This window comes from Coenobita brevimanus, chromosome 107 (assembly GCF_032717465.1).
Source record: "Coenobita brevimanus isolate Jiangsu-jjx chromosome 107, ASM3271746v2, whole genome shotgun sequence".
Lineage (NCBI taxonomy): Eukaryota > Metazoa > Arthropoda > Malacostraca > Decapoda > Coenobitidae > Coenobita > Coenobita brevimanus.
Genome location: NC_137060.1, coordinates 2,284,462 through 2,303,572, shown reverse-complemented (window position 1 = coordinate 2,303,572; position 19,111 = coordinate 2,284,462). Strand labels below are relative to the sequence as shown.

The following is a 19,111-nucleotide window of genomic DNA, read 5'->3' as shown; positions in this document are numbered from 1 at the left end:
ATAGTAAGATTAAAATTGAAATTTCTTATAGTGGTGAGGTTAATAAAGGCTATATGCTACCTTCCAGTTCAAAGAGCCTGTTAAACTGAATAAATTTGACTTGAGATTACAAAAATAACATATTAATGGCATTGCTTTGTTGAAGTTAGTGAAGACTGTCTCTAACACCTCCAGTTCGAAAAGTCCAAGATGTATAAAAGTGACTGGGAACAATAAGAACTAGAAAGCACTCAGAGAGCTCATACCTCCGCGAATGCCATTGCAGGATCCTGATCCGCCCCCAAATTAAACCAATTATTTCTTCGCCCATAGCCCACCTCTCCACAAAATTTCATTGAAATTCATGGAGAACTTTTGGAGTTATCGTCTGGACAAACAGACAGACAAACAAACATGGGTGAATACATGACCTCCTCCAACTTTGTTGGTGGACGCAATCAAATGAAACTGCCATAGGCAGAGCGCTTGCCGGATGGATTCCCCCTCCTCTTCCCCCCTGTCCCCCCCCCTCGCCTCGCCCCCTGTCTTTCCCCTCTTCCCTCCCCGTCTTTCCCCCCGCCTTCCCCCCCTTCCACCCCTTCTTCCCCCTCTTCCGCCGTCTTTCTTCCCTCTTCCTCCCCCCTCTTTCCCCCTTTTCCCCTCCGTCTTCTCCTCTTCTTCCTCCCCCCCCTTCCCTCCTCATCCCTTCCTCTATCCCCCTTTCTTCCCTCCCCCGCGTTCACCCCTCCCCTTCTTCTCCCCTTCCCCCCTTATTCTCCCCCGTCTCCTCCCCCTCTTGACCACTTTCTTCCCCCCTTCTTCCTTACTTCCTCTTCCCCCCGCCTTCCCTCCCTCCTCTTCCCCCCTCATCCCCCTTCTTCCCCCAGCCTCTTCCCCCTTTCCCCCAACTTTTCTTCCCCCTCCTCCCTCCTCTTCCCCCCTCATCCCCCCCTCTTCCCCAAGCCTCCTCCTCCCTTCCCCCAACTTTTCTTCCCCCTCCTCCCTCCTCTTCCCCCCTCATCCCCCCCTCTTCCCCAAGCCTCCTCCTCCCTTCCCCCAACTTTTCTTCCCCCTCCTCCCCCCTCCCCCCTCTTAAAATTTCATAAAGATCCGATGAGAATAGACGGATACATGAATTTTTGAAAATTTGACCCATGTTAAAGATTTTTTTTTTTTTTTTTTTTTTTTTTTTTTAACCCAGCTCAGGACCTTTGGCCGATTTTGATGGAAAACAACAGGCTTCCAGGGTTTATTGATACATCTACCTTCCGATTTTTTTTTTTTTTTTTATAGAACGATTGGCTCACAGCTGTGACCTGTAGAGAGCAGACAGACAGACAGACAGACAAACAGACAAACATAGGAAACTGACCAACATGCTTGCCGAATCTTTCGATTCCGGCAAGCAATAAAACTAGTACTACTACTAATACTACTAGTATAGCAGCAGCAGCGGCAGCGGCAGGAGGAGGAGGAGGAGGCCGAAATTCATCTAAAACGTGAACCCAGTTGACTGCAGGATAAATTTGCCCGCCTCCTGCCGTCTACCGTCCTCTTTTCTTAGGCTAGGGAGGGAGGTGAGGGAAGTATAACCAGGCAGAGGAGGCGACCAGTTACATCAGTGCCACCGCGAGAAGGCGTGCCTCTCCAGCAGCCATTCTCGTAGTAAAGGGGTTTAGCGGCCGAGTGACCCAGAGTTTAGCTGTTTCATCGATCCGCGTCCAGTGTGGGGGACCTGCTGGTGCAGTGGTTAGCACACCCACCTCGCAACTGAAACAACCAGAGTTCGGTTCTGCTGCCGGTCAGACTGGTTAGTTTCCTCCTTGTCCCTATTCACCCAACAGTACATTTGGGACCTGGATGTCAACTGACTAGTGCGGGTCGTGTTCTGAGGGAAGATTGGGACTCAGCACAAACTGATGGACTGCCGTAATGACCCTCGTGCAGTCGATAGGCATAAACCTTAGAGATGTTTTTACGAACTCTTCCTCGTGTACTGTATAAGTCGTTCACTTTAACTTGGCCGAGATTTTCGTCCATCGCAGCCTGTTACGCTGGGCTCACTTGCGGCATAAGATATTATAACAGATCTACAGCCAATCCATTGCACTTCTTCGTGACCAGCATCATGTAATAGTACTAATCTGGTATTACACCTCAGTATTGAAGATGAAGGGATGGTAATTGTACGTCTAGTTCAATTTTGTACAGTGTAGTTGTAGCAAACTTTGACCTGCCCGCCTGACCACTTCATTGCCATGACGTGTTTTTCATTCTGTTGTTGTCATATCCAGACGATTTTATGCAGCTTTGGTGAGACTTTTCAGACTGGAGGGTTTAAATATATCCATCATTAACTCATCACTGCTATACTCCTTTTACTCTAATTTGGCCTAAAATTGCCATCTCTGCATCTTAATGTTGTGGTGTAACATCAGAGTAACACTAGAATATGATGGTAGTCACGAAGAAGTGCTATGGAAAGGATGTAGACCTGCAGTTCTGCCTTTTTCAGTCACTGAGCCCCGTGAAACAGCTGCAAAAGGATATATATATGAACCAAGTTAAGGTGAAAAACCTATAGGATGCTCTTGTTAGCTGAACACATGCGCAATAGAAGTAAGAAATAAACAGAATATGACGTCCTTAGATGATGATGATGATTGATGATGATAATTGATGATGATGATGATGATGATGACGACGAGGACGACGACGATGATGATGATGATCAGGAGGAGGAGGATTGTGACGATGACGATGACGATGACGACGATGATGATTGATGATGATGATTGATGAGGATGGGGATGATGATTGATGAGGATGAGGATGAAGATGAGGAGGAGAGGAGAATATATTCTATGTATGACGTGAAATCCTTCCCTGCCATGAGAGTGTTTTCGTATTATTGTTGTTATCACCTGACGAATATTTTTATCTTTAGAGAGGTTTTTGGAGGTGGAGGGATTAAGTAATAGCCTAAGGAGCTCCGGTGACTCAGTTTGTAGCATGATGCCCTTTCAGTCTGCTTTTAGTCTGAGGTTGGAACCCAAGCCTTGGCTGGCATTTAAGTGGTTGTTGGTATATTTCATTTACTTTAACTTGGCCAAATTTTCACCTTTTGTAGCTTGTTTCACTTAGTGGCAGAAAGACAATGCTGCGGCTTTCCATCCTTTTCCTGTCACTTCTTCGTGCCTAGCATCGTATTCAGTGATAATCTCTATAGTAGGACTCGCGCACGTTTGCGGCTTTGGTGTGGCTCGCACCTGTGTACAGTGTTGCCACGTTTTCTATACCGTTATCTCTCTCTCTCTCTCTCTCTCTCTCTCTCTCTCTCTCTCTCCTGGTGGGAAATGTGAGCCACCCTGAGTACTTTTGATTCTTTTATAAGTTATTTATAAATGTGCTTTCATCTGTTAATTTGGTTTTGTTATATTTAGTAGTAGATGGAGTGTCAAAGTTACTGTCTGCTGAGAGGTTTGTTACGTTACTGATTCATACACCCCGACGTAGTGGGGTGTGGGTGTAGGTGTGGGTGGGAGTGTGGATGTGGGTTTGTTGGGGTGGTGGTCCAGGGGGGAGGGGAAGTGTGAAGGGGGATTTGACCTGAGACACCCAGGAGGGATTAAGAAGGGAGGGAAGGGGAAGGGGGGGCTGGATTCACCTACCACGTGGTCAGTATTAGAAGAGAGAGAGAAAGAGAGAGAGAGAGAGAGAGAGAGAGAGAGAGAAATTACGTGTATAGATATATGTGCATCAATAGGAACAATGTATATCAGTGTGTGCAGTATGTACAAAGGAACAAATGAATACAAAGAAGGCAGTGACAGACCTCTCTCTCTCTCTCTCTCTCTCTCTCTCCTGGCGGGAAATGTGAGCTACCCTGAGTACTTTTGATTCTTTTATAAGTTATTTATAATTGTGCTTTCATTTGTTAATTTGGTTTGGTTATATTTAGTGATGCCGACAATGCATGCCCCTCTCCCGCCTCTCTCTCTCTCTCTCTCTCTCTCTCTCTCTCTCTCTCTCTGTAGGGAAGCTATCTGTCAGTGCTGCCACTCACAAGAATTATATGAATTATTTCTTTTACTTTGAATATTGGCATATTTCTTCTTTTTTCAGGCTCATTCTATTATATCCATAACTGTAATATTATTAACCACCCTAAAACTACGCTAAAAAACATTAAAAGTGACTGCTATTTCTTTTAGCAACACTGTACAATATGTATGCCATGTTTCTGTGTTACTGTATAAATATTTTATGCATAATAAGATTACTGTTGATTCATCCATCAAAATACACAAGTGTAAGTTTTATTCATCTGAATTTATCGAATTTGTGATGCCTTGTACATAAACAGCTTCCGTTTCACATCGCAAGTTGGGGAAACGTGGCACCATTGTCCACAGGTGTGGGCCACACCTAAGCCGCAAACGGGCGGGAATCAGACTATAGTTATAACTCAGCATTCAAGATGGAGGGATGGCAGTTTTAGGACAGGTTGAGTGAACAGAGTGTGGTATGTCCTTTCATATACTTGCATATATTTACACTTGGACTTTGACATGCATCACCCTCGTGCAGTCGATACGCGCTGGTCTAATTCTCTTTCTTCTTCGTCAGGATCCTTTTGGAAGGTGTTCACTGCATCGATAACTACACCCGTCTTTACTCAGAACCATCAACACTGTATTACTTAACATAATATCATTTAACCTAACCTGACCTAACCTAACCTCACTCACTATAACCTGATCTAACCTAACCTATCCCAACCCAACACAACATACCCTGCCCAACTCTTTCTTTTAAGGCCAAGATGACGATGGTGGTTTTGATGAGGATAATGGAGATGAAAAATATGATGATGATGATGATGAACAACCTAACCTCACGTAACTCCTTGTCTCGTTGGTCAGGGTGTTGTTGGAAGGTCTTCAGTGCATCGACAGCTACACCCGTCGTTGCCTGACGCAGAAGCACCGAGAGTACTTCAACAAGCTATACGCTGGCACCATTAGGGTTATCAAGGACCTGTGTAACACCAGAGGACACTATCAGGAAGGTTAGTGCACTGTATGATGATAATGATGATGATGATAGTTGACGCAGAAACACCGAGAGTACTTCAACAAGCTATACGCTGGCACCATTAGGGTTATCAAGGACCTGTGTAACACCAGAGGACACTATCAGGAAGGTTAGTGCACTGTATGATGATGATGATGATGATGATGATGATAGTTGACGCAGAAGCACCGAGAGTACTTCAACAAGCTATACGCTGGCACCATTAGGGTTATCAAGGACCTGTGTAACACCAGAGGACACTATCAGGAAGGTTAGTGCAACAGATCGTTGTTTAATCCCGGTCAAACCTGGCCCAGCAGACCCGTCGACAGCAGGTAAGCAACTGTCCCTATGGGATCGTCCCACAGGTTCCCTACACCGTTGTTTTTATGTCTGTATGTTTGTGTCATGTGCTGTGCAGTGTTGCATTATGTGTGTTATGTTGTGTGGACCTGGTCTACAAGTGGGCCACGTGTCATCTGTGATACCACCCAACCCAAATCTAAGCTGGTAGCTGAGGAGGGCTGGGTGGTGTCCTGATGTGTCTCTGTCGTATAGTGACAGGAGTGTTGTGTGTTGGTGCAGGCTGCTTGTCATGTCAAGATATTCTCTAACATGGAGGCGGAGAGAAGATGCAAAAGGTGGAGAGATGGAGTGGAGTTGGAAGGAAATGGAGGCGAAGAATGTTGTTACTGTTATGACAGAGTTGGAAGGAAATGAAGGCGATGAATGTTGTTACTGTTGTGACAGAGTTGAAAGGAAATGAAGGCGAAGAATGTTGTTACTGTTGTGACAGAGTTGGAGGGAAATGGCGGGGAAGAATGTTGTTACTGTTGTGACGGTGTTGGAAGGAAATGAAGGCGAAGAATGTTGTCACTGTTGTTAATTTAGTCTTAGATTCTCTTGTACGTGAACTCTGTGGACTCCAGGCAGAAGATGCCCTCATCCTGCAGTCACCCATTCTCATTTTGGGGAATAGGAGGAGTTGAGGGACATCTGTACAGTTGGTCACACGAGCCGGCTGGGTATATCATGTTGTCACCAAGTGAAGGCGTCCCTCCAGCACCGGGGAAGTGTGTCAGGGTAGTAAGGTTAATAGTTGAACTGGAAGATAATTGTTCATGGTTGAATTATGGGCTGATTGTTTTTATTTATTTTTTCTTAGGTCAGTTATGGTATAAACGAGAGCAGTGGAGAGAGGAACATGGAGGGTTACGTGGAAAAACACAAACTTATGGGGAAATGGAGGAGCGTTGTGGAGTTGATGTGGATGTGATTGAAAGCGTTTGGAGAAATACTTTGAGATGGTTTAGCCATGTGGAGAGGATGGGAAATGAGAGACTGACTAGGAGAGTGTGTGAATGAGGTGGAGGAGGGAGGGGGAGACCGGGTGAGATGGAGGGATGGGATGGAGAGGTAATGTGAGAGTGGATGTGTGTTGGAGAGAGGGTAGTCATATGGCAGATGACAAAGTGATATGGAGGCGATTCGTTTGTGGCCTCCCAAACGGAATTAGAATATCTGGCGATACATAGATAGGTAGATGGAAGATAGATAGTGGAAGAGTTTATTTAAGGACAGCATTGTGGTGGTAGAAGGTGATGCCAGGGCAAAGTTTGGGCTGGAGGAATGGGAGTTTCAGGTTGAAGAAGGCAAAGAAACTGGGTGGTAATTCCGTTCCCTTAGGAACGTTCGTAACACCTCTTCCTAAGCAATTTATTTTGTTTATTACACCTCAGAATTCTCTTATATATTAGTGATGCAAACTGTTTCGACAACAGGAAGATAAAGATAGCATACAAGAGACTTATAAAGAGTCATATGCAAAATAACTCGGCAAAAACAAGTGTTAGGAAGCGTGGTATGGTAAGGGTAACACTGGGCTATATGTTGTACAGTATACGATGCTGGGGCTATTACCAGCCCAGCCAGCGTGGTAATATCTGGCCTGGTTATTGTCACGGGGCTGGATATTGTCTCACTGACACCACATTAATGACGGGCATTGTGGCAACTGCACGCCTGGTGGTCTAGTGGGTTACGGCGCTGCAACCGGACCTGGCTACTAAGGATTTGACTAGTCATTTCACTTGGGCCAGATTTTTGTTCTCATGTAGCATATTTCTTGTAGATGAGAGGCGGAAAAAAGATAATGCTATGGTTCTACATCCTTTCCATGGCACTTCTTCGTGACTAGCATCATATGCTAGTGCTACTCTGTTGTAACAGCTCAGCTTTCAAGAAAAGATGGCAGGTTTATGCCAAGGTATAGTAAAAAGAGTATAAGAGAGATGGATGGGAATTATTACTCACCAAATGCCCCAGAGAGTCGAGCCACTGGTCACCCTGGTCTTAACCCCATCAGTTCGGTGACGTATTTCCTTTGTTATTCTGGCCACCACCAGGCGATAGTGTTTTATCCTGGACACACTTTTCCAATGAGAAAAGTTAATCGCCTCCACTTACTGCTTTGGTGCTGGAGAGGGACGCCTTCCTGTGGTGGCACCGATATAACCAGGCGGTGGGGCTGCCCGGTTGTATAACCATCCCTCAGTCCCCTCCCCATCCCCCAAAAGGCGGATAGTGTCCTGTGGAGGAATGTCAACCTGGGCCTGCAGTCCACCAGGTGCAGCTTCATATAAGCCTGGGGTTGCAGGTACTACTGTTACTACAACACCTGTACTGCACCAGGTATTCACACCAGTTGCAGGTCCATATAAGCCTGGGGTTGCATGTACTACTGTTACAGTACTACAACACCTTCCCTTCCCCGCCTCACACCTCACCAATACCCCTCCTCCCTCATACCTCATCCACTAAATTTGAAGTCTCCCTCCCCCCCCAACTCTCTCTCTCTCTCTCTCTCTCTCTCTCGTAGTCTGCCCAGTACATGAGTGCATAGTAATGTGTTCTTTCCTCCTCTCTCTTCATTTCCGTCCTCCCTCTCCCCACACATCACCCTTTCCTCAGCCTCTCACTCTTGGACATGCCAAGTCTCCCCCCCCCCCCTGCTTACTTTTGGCTATCTCAGTATTCAGTTATGTATTATCGTCCTTTTGTTTCCTCCTACTTACACTTCTTCTTTAGTGCTTATACTGTCCATGCTTATCCTCCTTCTCCTCTCTTTCCCACGTCCCTCCCAACCTTTCCCTTCTTTTTCTCTTCACCCCCCTCCCACGTATGCCATCCCCCTCCCCCTCCCATCCATAGTGGGCATAAAACCACACTGCAGCTCCGCCAGTATTGGTATAGGCCGGCATAATAAAAATCAACACCCAATTTCTTTTTTCGTGCAGCCGTGAAAATGTATTGTCCAGCTCGGAATGTGGCGCCTATGCAAAGTGGATTCATTTGTTTTTGTTTTTTTACCTTTGCAAACTGAGTTACGTTTTCATAAGGGAAAAATAATGAACAATAAATTATGGAGCTGACAAAATTGGTCAATTTGCCTGGATTGGGCAGATGGACGGGGTGTGATGGCTTTTGGCTGTACGGCTCCAAACTGTTACATCCGACAGTTTGAGTTTCGACTTTACGGCCCTGCGGGGTTATTGGCAGTATAGTTGACTGAAAACAATTGGTACTGTACCTGCCTCCTGAGCGAAGACTGAAGTGGCAGTTTTGAGTTTGTTTCGCTTTTATTTCTCGAGGCATCACCAGTGTGGTTCTGAACACTTCCCTTGTACAATGTGACTGATGGGCGGCAGGATGGTGGGTGTTGGCACTGGATGAGGTGAGGGGGAGATGAATGGGGAGGATGAGGAGGGGTAATGGGAGGAGAAAGGAGAAAGAGCTGGGGGGAGGGAAGGGAGAAAAAGGGAAAGTGAGACGGTAGAAGAGGAAGTTAGAAAGGAGAGGGGGGAACTTGTGAGTGAGAGGAAAAGGAAGAGTGGGAGTCGGCAAGGGAGGGGGGATAGGTGAGAGAGAGAGAGAGAGAGAGAGAGAGAGAGAGAGAAGGCCTGTGATGGTGGGGGGGGGGAAGGGAGAGGTCAGAAGGAGGAAAGGGGGGTAAATGAGCGAGGAAAGGAGAGTAGAGAAGGGGAGGTGTGGATGGGGAAATGGTTGTGGAAGATGAGTCTTTGGGGGGGGGGGAGGTGAAGAGGGACTTATGGGGCGACTGACGGATGACTGTGTCGTGGGTGTTAGGGCTAAGTGGATGAGGTAGGGGGAGGGGGAAGGGTTCTCATAAAAGACTTTGTAGTAACTTGTAGAGAAGTTATATATATATTGAACTTGTGGACGAGCGGTTGTTATACGTGAGTAGTTTGTAAGTAGATAATCTTCGTTCCCATTTGTCATGCAATGACAGGAGAGGTAAAGAATAGTATGGGACTATTTTTATTTGTCTTGGAACTATTAACAGTCTCACACACACGAGTGAAGTACAAGTAGAGTCCCGCCTGCTACCTTCTGTCTGTCTGTCTGTCTGTCTGTCTCTCTCTCTCTCTCTCTCTCTCTCTCTTCCATGTTGCTAAGCCCTTCTCCCTACTACCTGTCGGTTCTATAGCTAGCCTCCTTCTGAGCTCTGCTTCCTAAATTCTGGTGTAGCAGAGGTCGTGTCACGTGTGTTACACTGTGGTTGGAAAGTTCTAGAAACCTGTGTGTGAGTATGTGTGTATGTGTGTGTATGGTCACGAGGCGCTGTCGTGTGCCTATAAAGCATTCCTTGAGTTAAGAGTGTGTAAGCATGTTTAGCATTGCTCGATTCTCGCAGACACAATACCTTCTAATCATCTGACTTGCTACTTCTATCTGTCTCTCTATCAATCTATTTATCTATTTATCTATTATGATTTGTAATTATAATGTGGAGTCCTAACAGGGTGTTTGGTGGGAGTTAGAAAAGGTAGAGACCCAAGGAGGAGGGGGGAGATTGTAAAGGGGAAGAGAAGAAGAGAAAGGGTTCAGGAGTGACTTAGGGAGCTGAAAAAGGGAGGAAAAGAGGGAGAGAGGGTGACGGGGAAGGTTAGAATAAGGTAGGGTTAATACAAGATGCTGTGGGATAATCTTAGGGGGGTATTGTGACAGGAGTGAGTTGTAGAGGGAGGGAAATGAGAGAACAGTGTCATGCAGGACTGGTGTGATGGTGATGGCGGAGGTGTGTGTGTGTGTGTGTGTGTGTGTGTGTGATATGATGAAGGGGTTTGTGAAAGATCAGTTGACACTCTTGGGCTGTATTTTCAGTGCCTTTGAAGATTTCGTAACACATCTTCCTTAGCGATTTATTTTAGCGCATTACATCTCAGTATCCCTTTGTATATTATCGATGCAAAATATCTCGATAGTAAGACGACGGAAATAATATGCGGGAGAATATTATGATGCAGCAGCAACAGAGATCACTAAGGAATAGTACGGTAGTAGTTAAAACCACAGGCTTATGTGAATGTGTCCCCAGTGGACTGCATGCTAAAGTAGCCCTTCTTAAGTCTGCTTTCCTTCTTTCATGGGATAGGAAGGGAGCTGAGGGACGTTTGTATAACCAGGCAGTTGAGCGACCTGGTCATATCGGTGCCACCACGTGAAGGCGTCCCTCTCCAGCACCAGAAGACTTTTTAATTTAGGGACAAGAGAATGTTACTGATGCAGCAGCAACATAAATAACTGAGGAGGAGATGTAATAAAGCCTCCCATACAGCTTAGAATACGGCTCTTAACCTTTTACTGGTGTTGGAGAGAGACGTCTTCATGTGGTGGCACCGATATAACCAGGTGGATCAACTGTCTGATTATACAAATGTGGGCTACAGCTACAAGTACTATCGCTAACTGTTCACTATGAGAACATCATATTTTACTCATAATACCTCCCCACAATATTATGTAGCTTAGGGCACACTTGTCAGGCTGAAGGATATAAATACAGCCTTTATTAACCTCGTCACTGCTGCAGGTCCAGCCATACTTGAATGTAATGGTTTGCTGGTTGCCTAATTAAAAAAAAATAATAATCATTTGTGAAAGGGTTAATGAAATTCAACCTCCATACTGTTCCCAGCCTCAACGTGGGATTGATCTCGCGTCCTTTGGGTCAGCAGTCCACCACCGTACCACTTGATGAGGGTATAGAAATGCCTAAGTGGTATCAGGGATGGGCGGGGTCATATCGCAAACATCCCTTAACGCCTTGAATCCAGTGACTGAGCCGCCTAGCCCCGGGCCCTTACGCTTCTGGTGGGGCAGTAAAGGTGTATCCATCCATCCATCATCTCATATAATCCTTTTTTGGCCGATGAGGAGCGTAGTAGCCCGGGGCTAGGCTACTCAGTCCCGACATTTAAGGCGACGATGACCAGCCTCGAAACCCCTGAGTAGCATTATGTGAGCAGTAAACTCCAACCTTCCCTCGGATATAAACCCTTACAGCGCCTTAACCCACTAAACCACCAGGCGTCATTTGGTTATATAGTTACCACACAACGTAGTAAAAGGTTTCCTGGTTTACGAGAAACCATTTGGCTTCTTAGTATAGAGTCACCCGGCAACAGCACTACAACAAGTGAGTGGATGGTGGGCACCCCTACCTACCTTCCTACCCTTCCTTCTTCTCGACCCTGTCCCTTCCTTTCTCTTCCATCCTCTTCTTCTTTCCTTTACTGTACATTCATCTTACATTCCTTCCTCCTGCTCTTCTTTCCCCTCCTTTTTTCTCCTCTTCTCTCCTCTCATTTTTTCTCTTCTTTCTTCCTCTCTTTCGCGACTCTTGTCAACTTTCCTCTTCCCTCCTCCCCTCCCCCCCCTGCCCTGCTGTGAGCGTATACCTCGCCACCTAACTATTTCATGGCCATGCAGTATGCAGATTGGATTCATCAGTGCAATGCATAGGATACCAGTGATGGACAACACTGGTTGGAGAGAGAGAGAGAGAGTTTTGGTTTTTTGCTAACTCTTAATCTATCCCCAGATTACACCACATCAGATGTATGATGTAAGTCCCTATTTCAGTTGTACAGTAGTAACCAACACTCAGCGGTAAGGAATCAAGAGGCAGGACTGTAAGCCTTCTTCGTCCTCCTCCTCTCCTTTCCAGAGTATGTTGGTCACACTGAACCCCAGTTACTGTACAACGTGTGTTCACTGACCTACCACGCCAAAACAGAGAACAGAATACTAGAGTTGTACCCATCATGAAAAGGTTAATAACTTTCAGCATTGACTCTCTTATGAACGGGACAAGTCTATTAATTTATTCCAGCTGATGCCTGACGACATTAATACGGCAGGAGTAAGTCATAGGAGCCCGAGAGCGTTATAATGACAATCCTTGTATAGTCAGTAGGTATATAAACGGATCTTAAACCTGCTACCCCTTCTTCCTTGCCAGAGTACGTTCGTCACGCGCCGTGCATGCGTCAGGTGAACCCCAAATACAACGTGTGTTCCGTCACCTACCACACCAAGACGGCGGGACTCAACCACATCAACGAAGCTGATGTCCACCTCACTGAGGTGGAGAAGAACAGGAATGTCATCATCCTGTGCTGGTGGGTTGTCTGACACTCAGTTTGGTTCACTAGATTTGCCTCAACAATCGTATTTCCATGTTGATTCAGAAATGTGTTCCATTTTTATTATAATAATGAGTCAAAATTAGTCTATCTGTTTTATACATTTTCTTTGTTTTGTACTGAAGTGGTATGAGGTGTGGTTTGGTGGAAATGGTGTGTGTGGTGTGAAGTAGTGTGGTGTGGTGTAGAGTACTAACTGTCGAGTGTGGAGAGGAATGCTGTAGTAGTGTATGGTGTGGAGTATGTGGTGTGTGGTAGAGTGAAAAAAATGTTATGGTGTGGAGTACTGAAAGTGGAGTGTGGAGTGGAATACTGTAGTAGTGTGTGGTGTGAAGTATGTGGTGTGCGACAGGGTAGTAATAGTGTGGTGTGAGGTACTGTAATGGTGTGTGGAGTACTGTGGTAGTGGTTAATTGTGTGGTATGAAGTTTGTGGTGTGTGGTGTACTACAGTGTGAGAAAAGTCTGTGTGCAAATGGCAGGTGTAGCAGTATGAACGTGTGGCAGTGTGAAGGGTGGCAGTGTGATGTGTGATGGTATGGGATGTGGCAGTATATGGTGTGTGTGTGTGTGTGTGTGTGTGTGTGTGAGAGAGAGAGAGAGAGAGAGAGAGAGAGAGAGAGAGAGAGAGAGAGAGAGAGAGAGAGAGAGATACATTCCCATTAAACTCCCTACACTAACTTTCTTTCCTCCCTGCCAGTTCGTTCCAAGAATACCTGCAGTGTTCAGAACGCGTTGTGTACGAGACGTGTGGCAACGAAACAGCGCTCTTCACTAAGGAATTCCTGGACCGTATGGCTGGACCCATTGTACAGGTGTGTGCTGACTGTGTGCTGTGACTTACCTGATAAATGCACCCTACCTACTCTCTCTCTCTCTCTCTCTCTCTCTCGTGCCAATAGTCTGTTTAAAGTTTCCTGTCAAGTAGCCCCCCCCCCACCTTTATAAGTGTCAGTAGTCTGTATAAAGTTTCCTTTTTAAATATGGCCCTGGTTTTCTGCCAAATATACCCCACCAACCTTCATTTTAGTGCCTATAGTGTGTTTAAAGGTAACTGCCAAGTAGCTACACTGTATTTATGTATATATTTTTAGTGCCTATAGTGAATTTAAAGTTTTCTGCTAAATACGAGTCTGACTCTCTCTTTTATTAGTGCTTATGGGATATTTATGTTTTTCCGCCATATACCCCCTCACACTTTTTTTTTTTTTTTTTTTTTTTTTTTTTTGCGTTGACGTATTTTTTCTCGTATTCTTTCTATTTATTAAACGATTATATTCAGCGTAGGAGAGTGCCTGTTAGTGAAGGGGATAATGAAGTGTGGATCTGATGTATCCAGTTCAGAAAAAAATATCTCAACCTGGGTAAAAATGTCAGGAGATAGCTGGCGTCAAGTGATTAATGTACGTGGATTGAAGGGGTTAATACCTAGGTGGGGAAAATAAGGTTTTGATGATAATGATGATGGTGATAATGGTGATGATGTATTTATCTGTATTAGTGTCTGATCCATCATACTCGGCGTGCAGTGGATAGTTTTCCCTCTTTCGTGCTTTCCTTTCCTGGTTTTCTGGACCTTACCTCGCCACAGCCTTAGGTGGCGCCAGCAGTGTGTCCAGGCATCTCCAAATGTAAGGATCTGGATTTTATTACTTTTTTGTTCAGTGTGCTTTAGAAGGATCGTTTTGCAGGATGCCAGCCTTGGTTTCTCTTTCTTTTCTTTCTTTCTTTCTTTCTTTTTTTTCATTTCCCCCCTCCCCCCCACACACAAATGTACATTCCCCTTACCACATTAAACTCAACTAAACTTTTAGGAAGTAGGCCAGAGTTGAGAGAGAGTCAGGGAGTTGTGCCCACCTTTTGAGAGCTTCGGCCTTCGTCCGCTTTACATTTGATAAAGACAAAGTTAGGCAAGTTTGTATGAGGCTGGTTGAGATGCTGGCTTGAGGAGAGAGAGAGAGAGAGAGAGAGGGTAGGAGAGTAAGGTTTGTTGGTAGGTTGGTTCAGGGTGAGGTGGGGAGGAGTTGGGAGTAAGAAAGGCACAGGTAGGGACGACTCGGTGGCTGGGTCGGTATAGTGCTGGGTCCACATGTGGAGGACACTGAGTGGTGGGTTCGAGCCCCACTGACTGCCAGTGAGTTTGTTGGATGGAGGCTCACAAGCTAAGGCCTTATTGGCAACAGTCAAATAACCAAACCTACACCATACCACTGTCTACATCATCTGTCTTCTGTTTCACTGTCTGTGTCTTGTTTCTGTCCTGCCCTCCTCCTGACTCCCTTATGACTTTACCCTTTGTTAGACAGAGGTGTGTAGAGGTGGGAGGGTGGGTTGTGAGGATAGATATAGGGGTCTATTATACCCTTTGTTAGACAGAGGTGTGTAGAGGTGGGTGGGTGGGTTGTGAGGATAGATGTAGGGGTCTATTATACCCTTTGTTAGACAGAGGTGTATAGAGGTGGGTGGGTGGGTTGTGAGGATAGATGTAGGGGTCTATTATACCCTTTGTTAGACAGAGGTGTGTAGAGGTGGGTGGGTGGGTTGTCAGGATAGATGTAGGGGTCTATTATACCCTTTGTTAGACAGAGGTGTGTAGAGGTGGGTGGGTGGGTTGTCAGGATAGATGTAGGGGTCTATTATACCCTTTGTTAGACAGAGGTGTGTAGAGGTGGGTGGGTGGGTTGTCAGGATAGATGTAGGGGTCTATTATACCCTTTGTTAGACAGAGGTGTGTAGAGGTGGGTGGGTGGGTTGTGAGGATAGATGTAGGGGTCTATTATACCCTTTGTTAGACAGAGGTGTGTAGAGGTGGGTGGGTGGGTTGTGAGGATAGATGTAGGGGTCTATTATACCCTTTGTTAGACAGAGGTGTGTAGAGGTGGGTGGGTGGGTTGTGAGGATAGATGTAGGGGTCTATTATACCCTTTGTTAGACAGAGGTGTGTAGAGGTGGGTGGGTGGGCTGTCAGGATAGATGTAGGGGTCTATTATACCCTTTCTTAGACAGAGGTGTGGAGAGGTGGGTGGGTGGGTTGTCAGGATAGATGTAGGGGTCTATTTCTTTGCTGGGTCAGATGGAGTCTTTACAGTGTGGTGTTTGTCAGTAGGACAAAACTTATATTCGTTTTACTGTAACTAGACCTAAATCTGCCATCTCTCCATCTTGAATGCTGAGTTGTAACAGTAGATTAATACAAAAACAGAGCACAAGCCACGAAAAAGTGTCATGGAATGGATGTAGAACCGTACTAATGTCTTTTTTGGCACTGAGCTACGTGAAATAAATGGAAAAAACGAGGAAAATCTGGGCCAAGTTAAGGTGAAAGAACTATAGTAGGACATGTGTGTGTGTGTGGCTGTGTTGAGTGGGGGAGTGGCCTGGATGTAACTCACTGTCGATAGAACTATAATCACTCTTTTGACTTCATCTCTTCCTCGTCTTTGTGTCATTTCGTTACCTCTCTTTTTTTTTTTTGTGTCCTCTCTTCTCTTCTATTTCCTTCCTCTCTCTCTCTCTCTCTCTCTCTCTCTCTCTCTCTCTCTCTCTCTCTCTCTCTCTCTCTCACGATTTTGTCTCATACCATCTCGTCGGAAATTCTGGTTAGGGAATTGATAATTATTTGTGTAATGTGGTAATGAAACAGAATAGGTTATGGATGCTGGAGTCATGAAACATTTAATATTGTGCTGCCAGAGAACTAGTACTGGAGTATGTTATGTGTTGAGAAAGTGTGTAGTAATTTTATGATTACCTCTGGCGCTGACGAGGAGCCTACACGTGGTGTCGCTATGCACCCTGGTTGTAGCTAAACAGCTGCGGCGTCCACCCAGGAGTCAAACATCATATTTCCCTGCACGTCTCCATGTGAAGGACCCTAGCCGATCCTGATGAGGCGCTGTCTGCCACACGGGGGCGCTGGATCCCTGTGTGGTGTATGTACTGGACTGTACCTGTAGGACAGCCCCACAGAAACAGTTGCTTGTCTGTGGTCGACGGGTTTGCTCGGTCAGACTGGAGTTAAGCAGCTGCGACAGCAAAAACGATAATCTCTCAAGGGTATGTTAGTATTAAACAGTGATAAGAAACTATTCCGTGGAAACGTCTTATTGCATGTCTTATACAGTGAGCTAAAACTTGCCAGTATATTTCATATCTAAAATACCGTAATTAGGACTAAGGTAGGCTACTTCCTTCACCATCATTGCAGCTTTCAGTGTTGCTGGGGTAATTAGCCTTAATGACACTAATAACTGTTGTTGTGTTTTCTCCTGCCATGCCACCCCTTAGGACAGCAAGGTAAGACACACAACACTATGTTGTGCCCTACACTACCACAAAATTAGAATCATAAATATCCCATTCATTCCCATGACGTCTTCTCTATTTTCTTGTTGCTGTCTCCAGACGATTTTATTCAGGTTAGAAGAGTTTCAAAAGTTTCCCCTAAGTTTAATAAAATCGTCTGGAGATAGCAAGAATATACTGATTATAAATCATATGACTGAATGGAATATAGGCGAGACTGTTTCGTTTTGGTAACTTAGCCATGTATATGTATCGTCAAAGAAGGCGACATACAATGAGGTCGTACTGTGGTTAGGCTCTAGATGTGTTATTCTGTGTTGCAGGATCTTTGTCCAGATTTTACGTATTCATTGCACACATGCCCCAGAGAGCTTTCCACCACCACCACCACCCAGACCATCACATACCAGCACCACAGAAGAAGACTCAATTCCAGTGCAAGCAGTGAGATGACAAGCACGAGTTTGGACAAGCTTGTATACCCAGAGGAAAGAGGAGATATAGATTCACTCACAGAAGAAAGTGAGGGTGGGAGTGTTATAGTTTCGTCCCCAGTCAGTGCCAGAAGTGGAGGAGTTTGGTCTGGTTGGGACCCAAGCAGCCCACCACTCAGTGTGGGAACTTTAACTCAAGAGATGGCTGTGGGACTCGACACTCCACCGCCTGAGTCTTCACAAACACACCGAGAAAATGTCACGTTGACTCTCCCTTCGAGAGTGCTGGATAATAATAGTACAGTGACTAACTCCACAGATGGTAGTGGCTCAAGTGAAGTTGCAGTGAAGCTCAACTCATCATCGGTACAGTTGTATGGTGTCCAAAGCTTAATAACCAACACTAACCCTGATCTGTTCAAAGCACGTTCATTGCATGTAAGAAATGAAACAACACCCAGTGCATATATGGAAACTATAGTTCATCCATCAGTGAATTATTCTGACTCTTTAGCAATAGAGCACGAGCATGAAGGCTATGAACAACACTATGTAAGTAGACTGTCTCACAGAATGCCACAGTCTGTGAATAAGAATTCTTCATCAGCATCAAGTAGCAAATTTAACCAATCCCTAGTAAGTACAAACTTTATGCAGTCCATTTTTAATTCTACTACAACTTCATTATCCAACAGCAGTCACAAGCAGTCTGTCTCTGTAAATTTCCCACACCACAGAAACCAACCATCATTTGATAGGACAGGATACAGGCGAGGTGGAGGAAGGTTCTCCCATCATCGAAAAAGTCCCCATTGCAACATTTCATCTAGGAATACAACAGAGGATGTGGCTTCTGTTTTGCCATCTCCCTCGACACACCCAGCAGCACCCACTCTCTGTCTCTTGCAGTCACCAAACGTTAGACACCGACCAAGGTTCAGACACTCCAGAAGACGCTTTAGAAGACCACATGATCGAGGAGCACTAGCATCACGTCACACACCACCATATAAACGTAATGGAACAGTTTTAGTACTACCATTAAATAAAACTGAGCCTGACACCAGCAGTGGCAGTGAAAGATGAATACCTGTACACAGAAAAGGTCCAAGGGGAAGACAGCTATATAGAAGGAGGCCATCCATCAAAAATAGTGGCTTGGGTGAGACACCTTTGCAGCAAACACGGCCTTTTGGTCAACAGTATGGTGGGTATACTTCAGAGCCACATTTTTACTCTGAGTCCACAACAGGAGTGCCCCAGATTTCAGAAGGCCTCACTGAGGGATTAGGTGATGATCAGCCAACATTCACAGAAGGAACAGATTGGCAAGTCACACAACCACCCATCACAGAAGTCCCTGTCATGGCAGAAAATTCAGGTATACCGGAGGTGCAAACCTTGAGGCGTGTTGGTAGGGTTGGCTCACCTAATAATTGTCATGGTACCCGACGACATTGGATGCGACGAAGGACTCTGAGGAGGAAGAGACCCATTGGTGTGACGAGGAGAGGTGACGTCATAGGCAGGAGACCCATTCACAGGAACAGGCTCAGGGGCAGAGGCAAAGGCCACAAGGATTCTCAGGACATTATAACAGGACGAACGTTTGTTGTTACCAGGAGTGGTAGACCCTCACCTGTAGGCACCACTATAACACCACTAAATGGTACTACATGGAACAACAATGCTTCACAAACTAATTCACATGTAAGTAACCTCACAGAGAATCTAAGCAGTAAGCATTTATCCATCATTCATGAAACTAAAGAAACTCAGCTTCAAACTTCTGTCAGAGATGTTGATGTTG

The 19,111-nt window shown here is 45.4% G+C and overlaps 1 protein-coding gene across 1 annotated transcript in view; it reads left to right on the top strand.

Moving 5' to 3' along the window:
• Positions 1-19,111, top strand: part of LOC145416639 (uncharacterized) — a 36,690-nt gene that overhangs the window by 12,462 nt on the left and 5,117 nt on the right. The window contains exons 4-6 of the mRNA XM_080285574.1: positions 4,905-5,050; positions 12,380-12,539; positions 13,263-13,377. Of these exons, the coding sequence (XP_080141700.1) occupies positions 4,905-5,050; positions 12,380-12,539; positions 13,263-13,377 (421 nt within the window). The remainder of the gene's footprint in view (positions 1-4,904; positions 5,051-12,379; positions 12,540-13,262; positions 13,378-19,111) is intronic.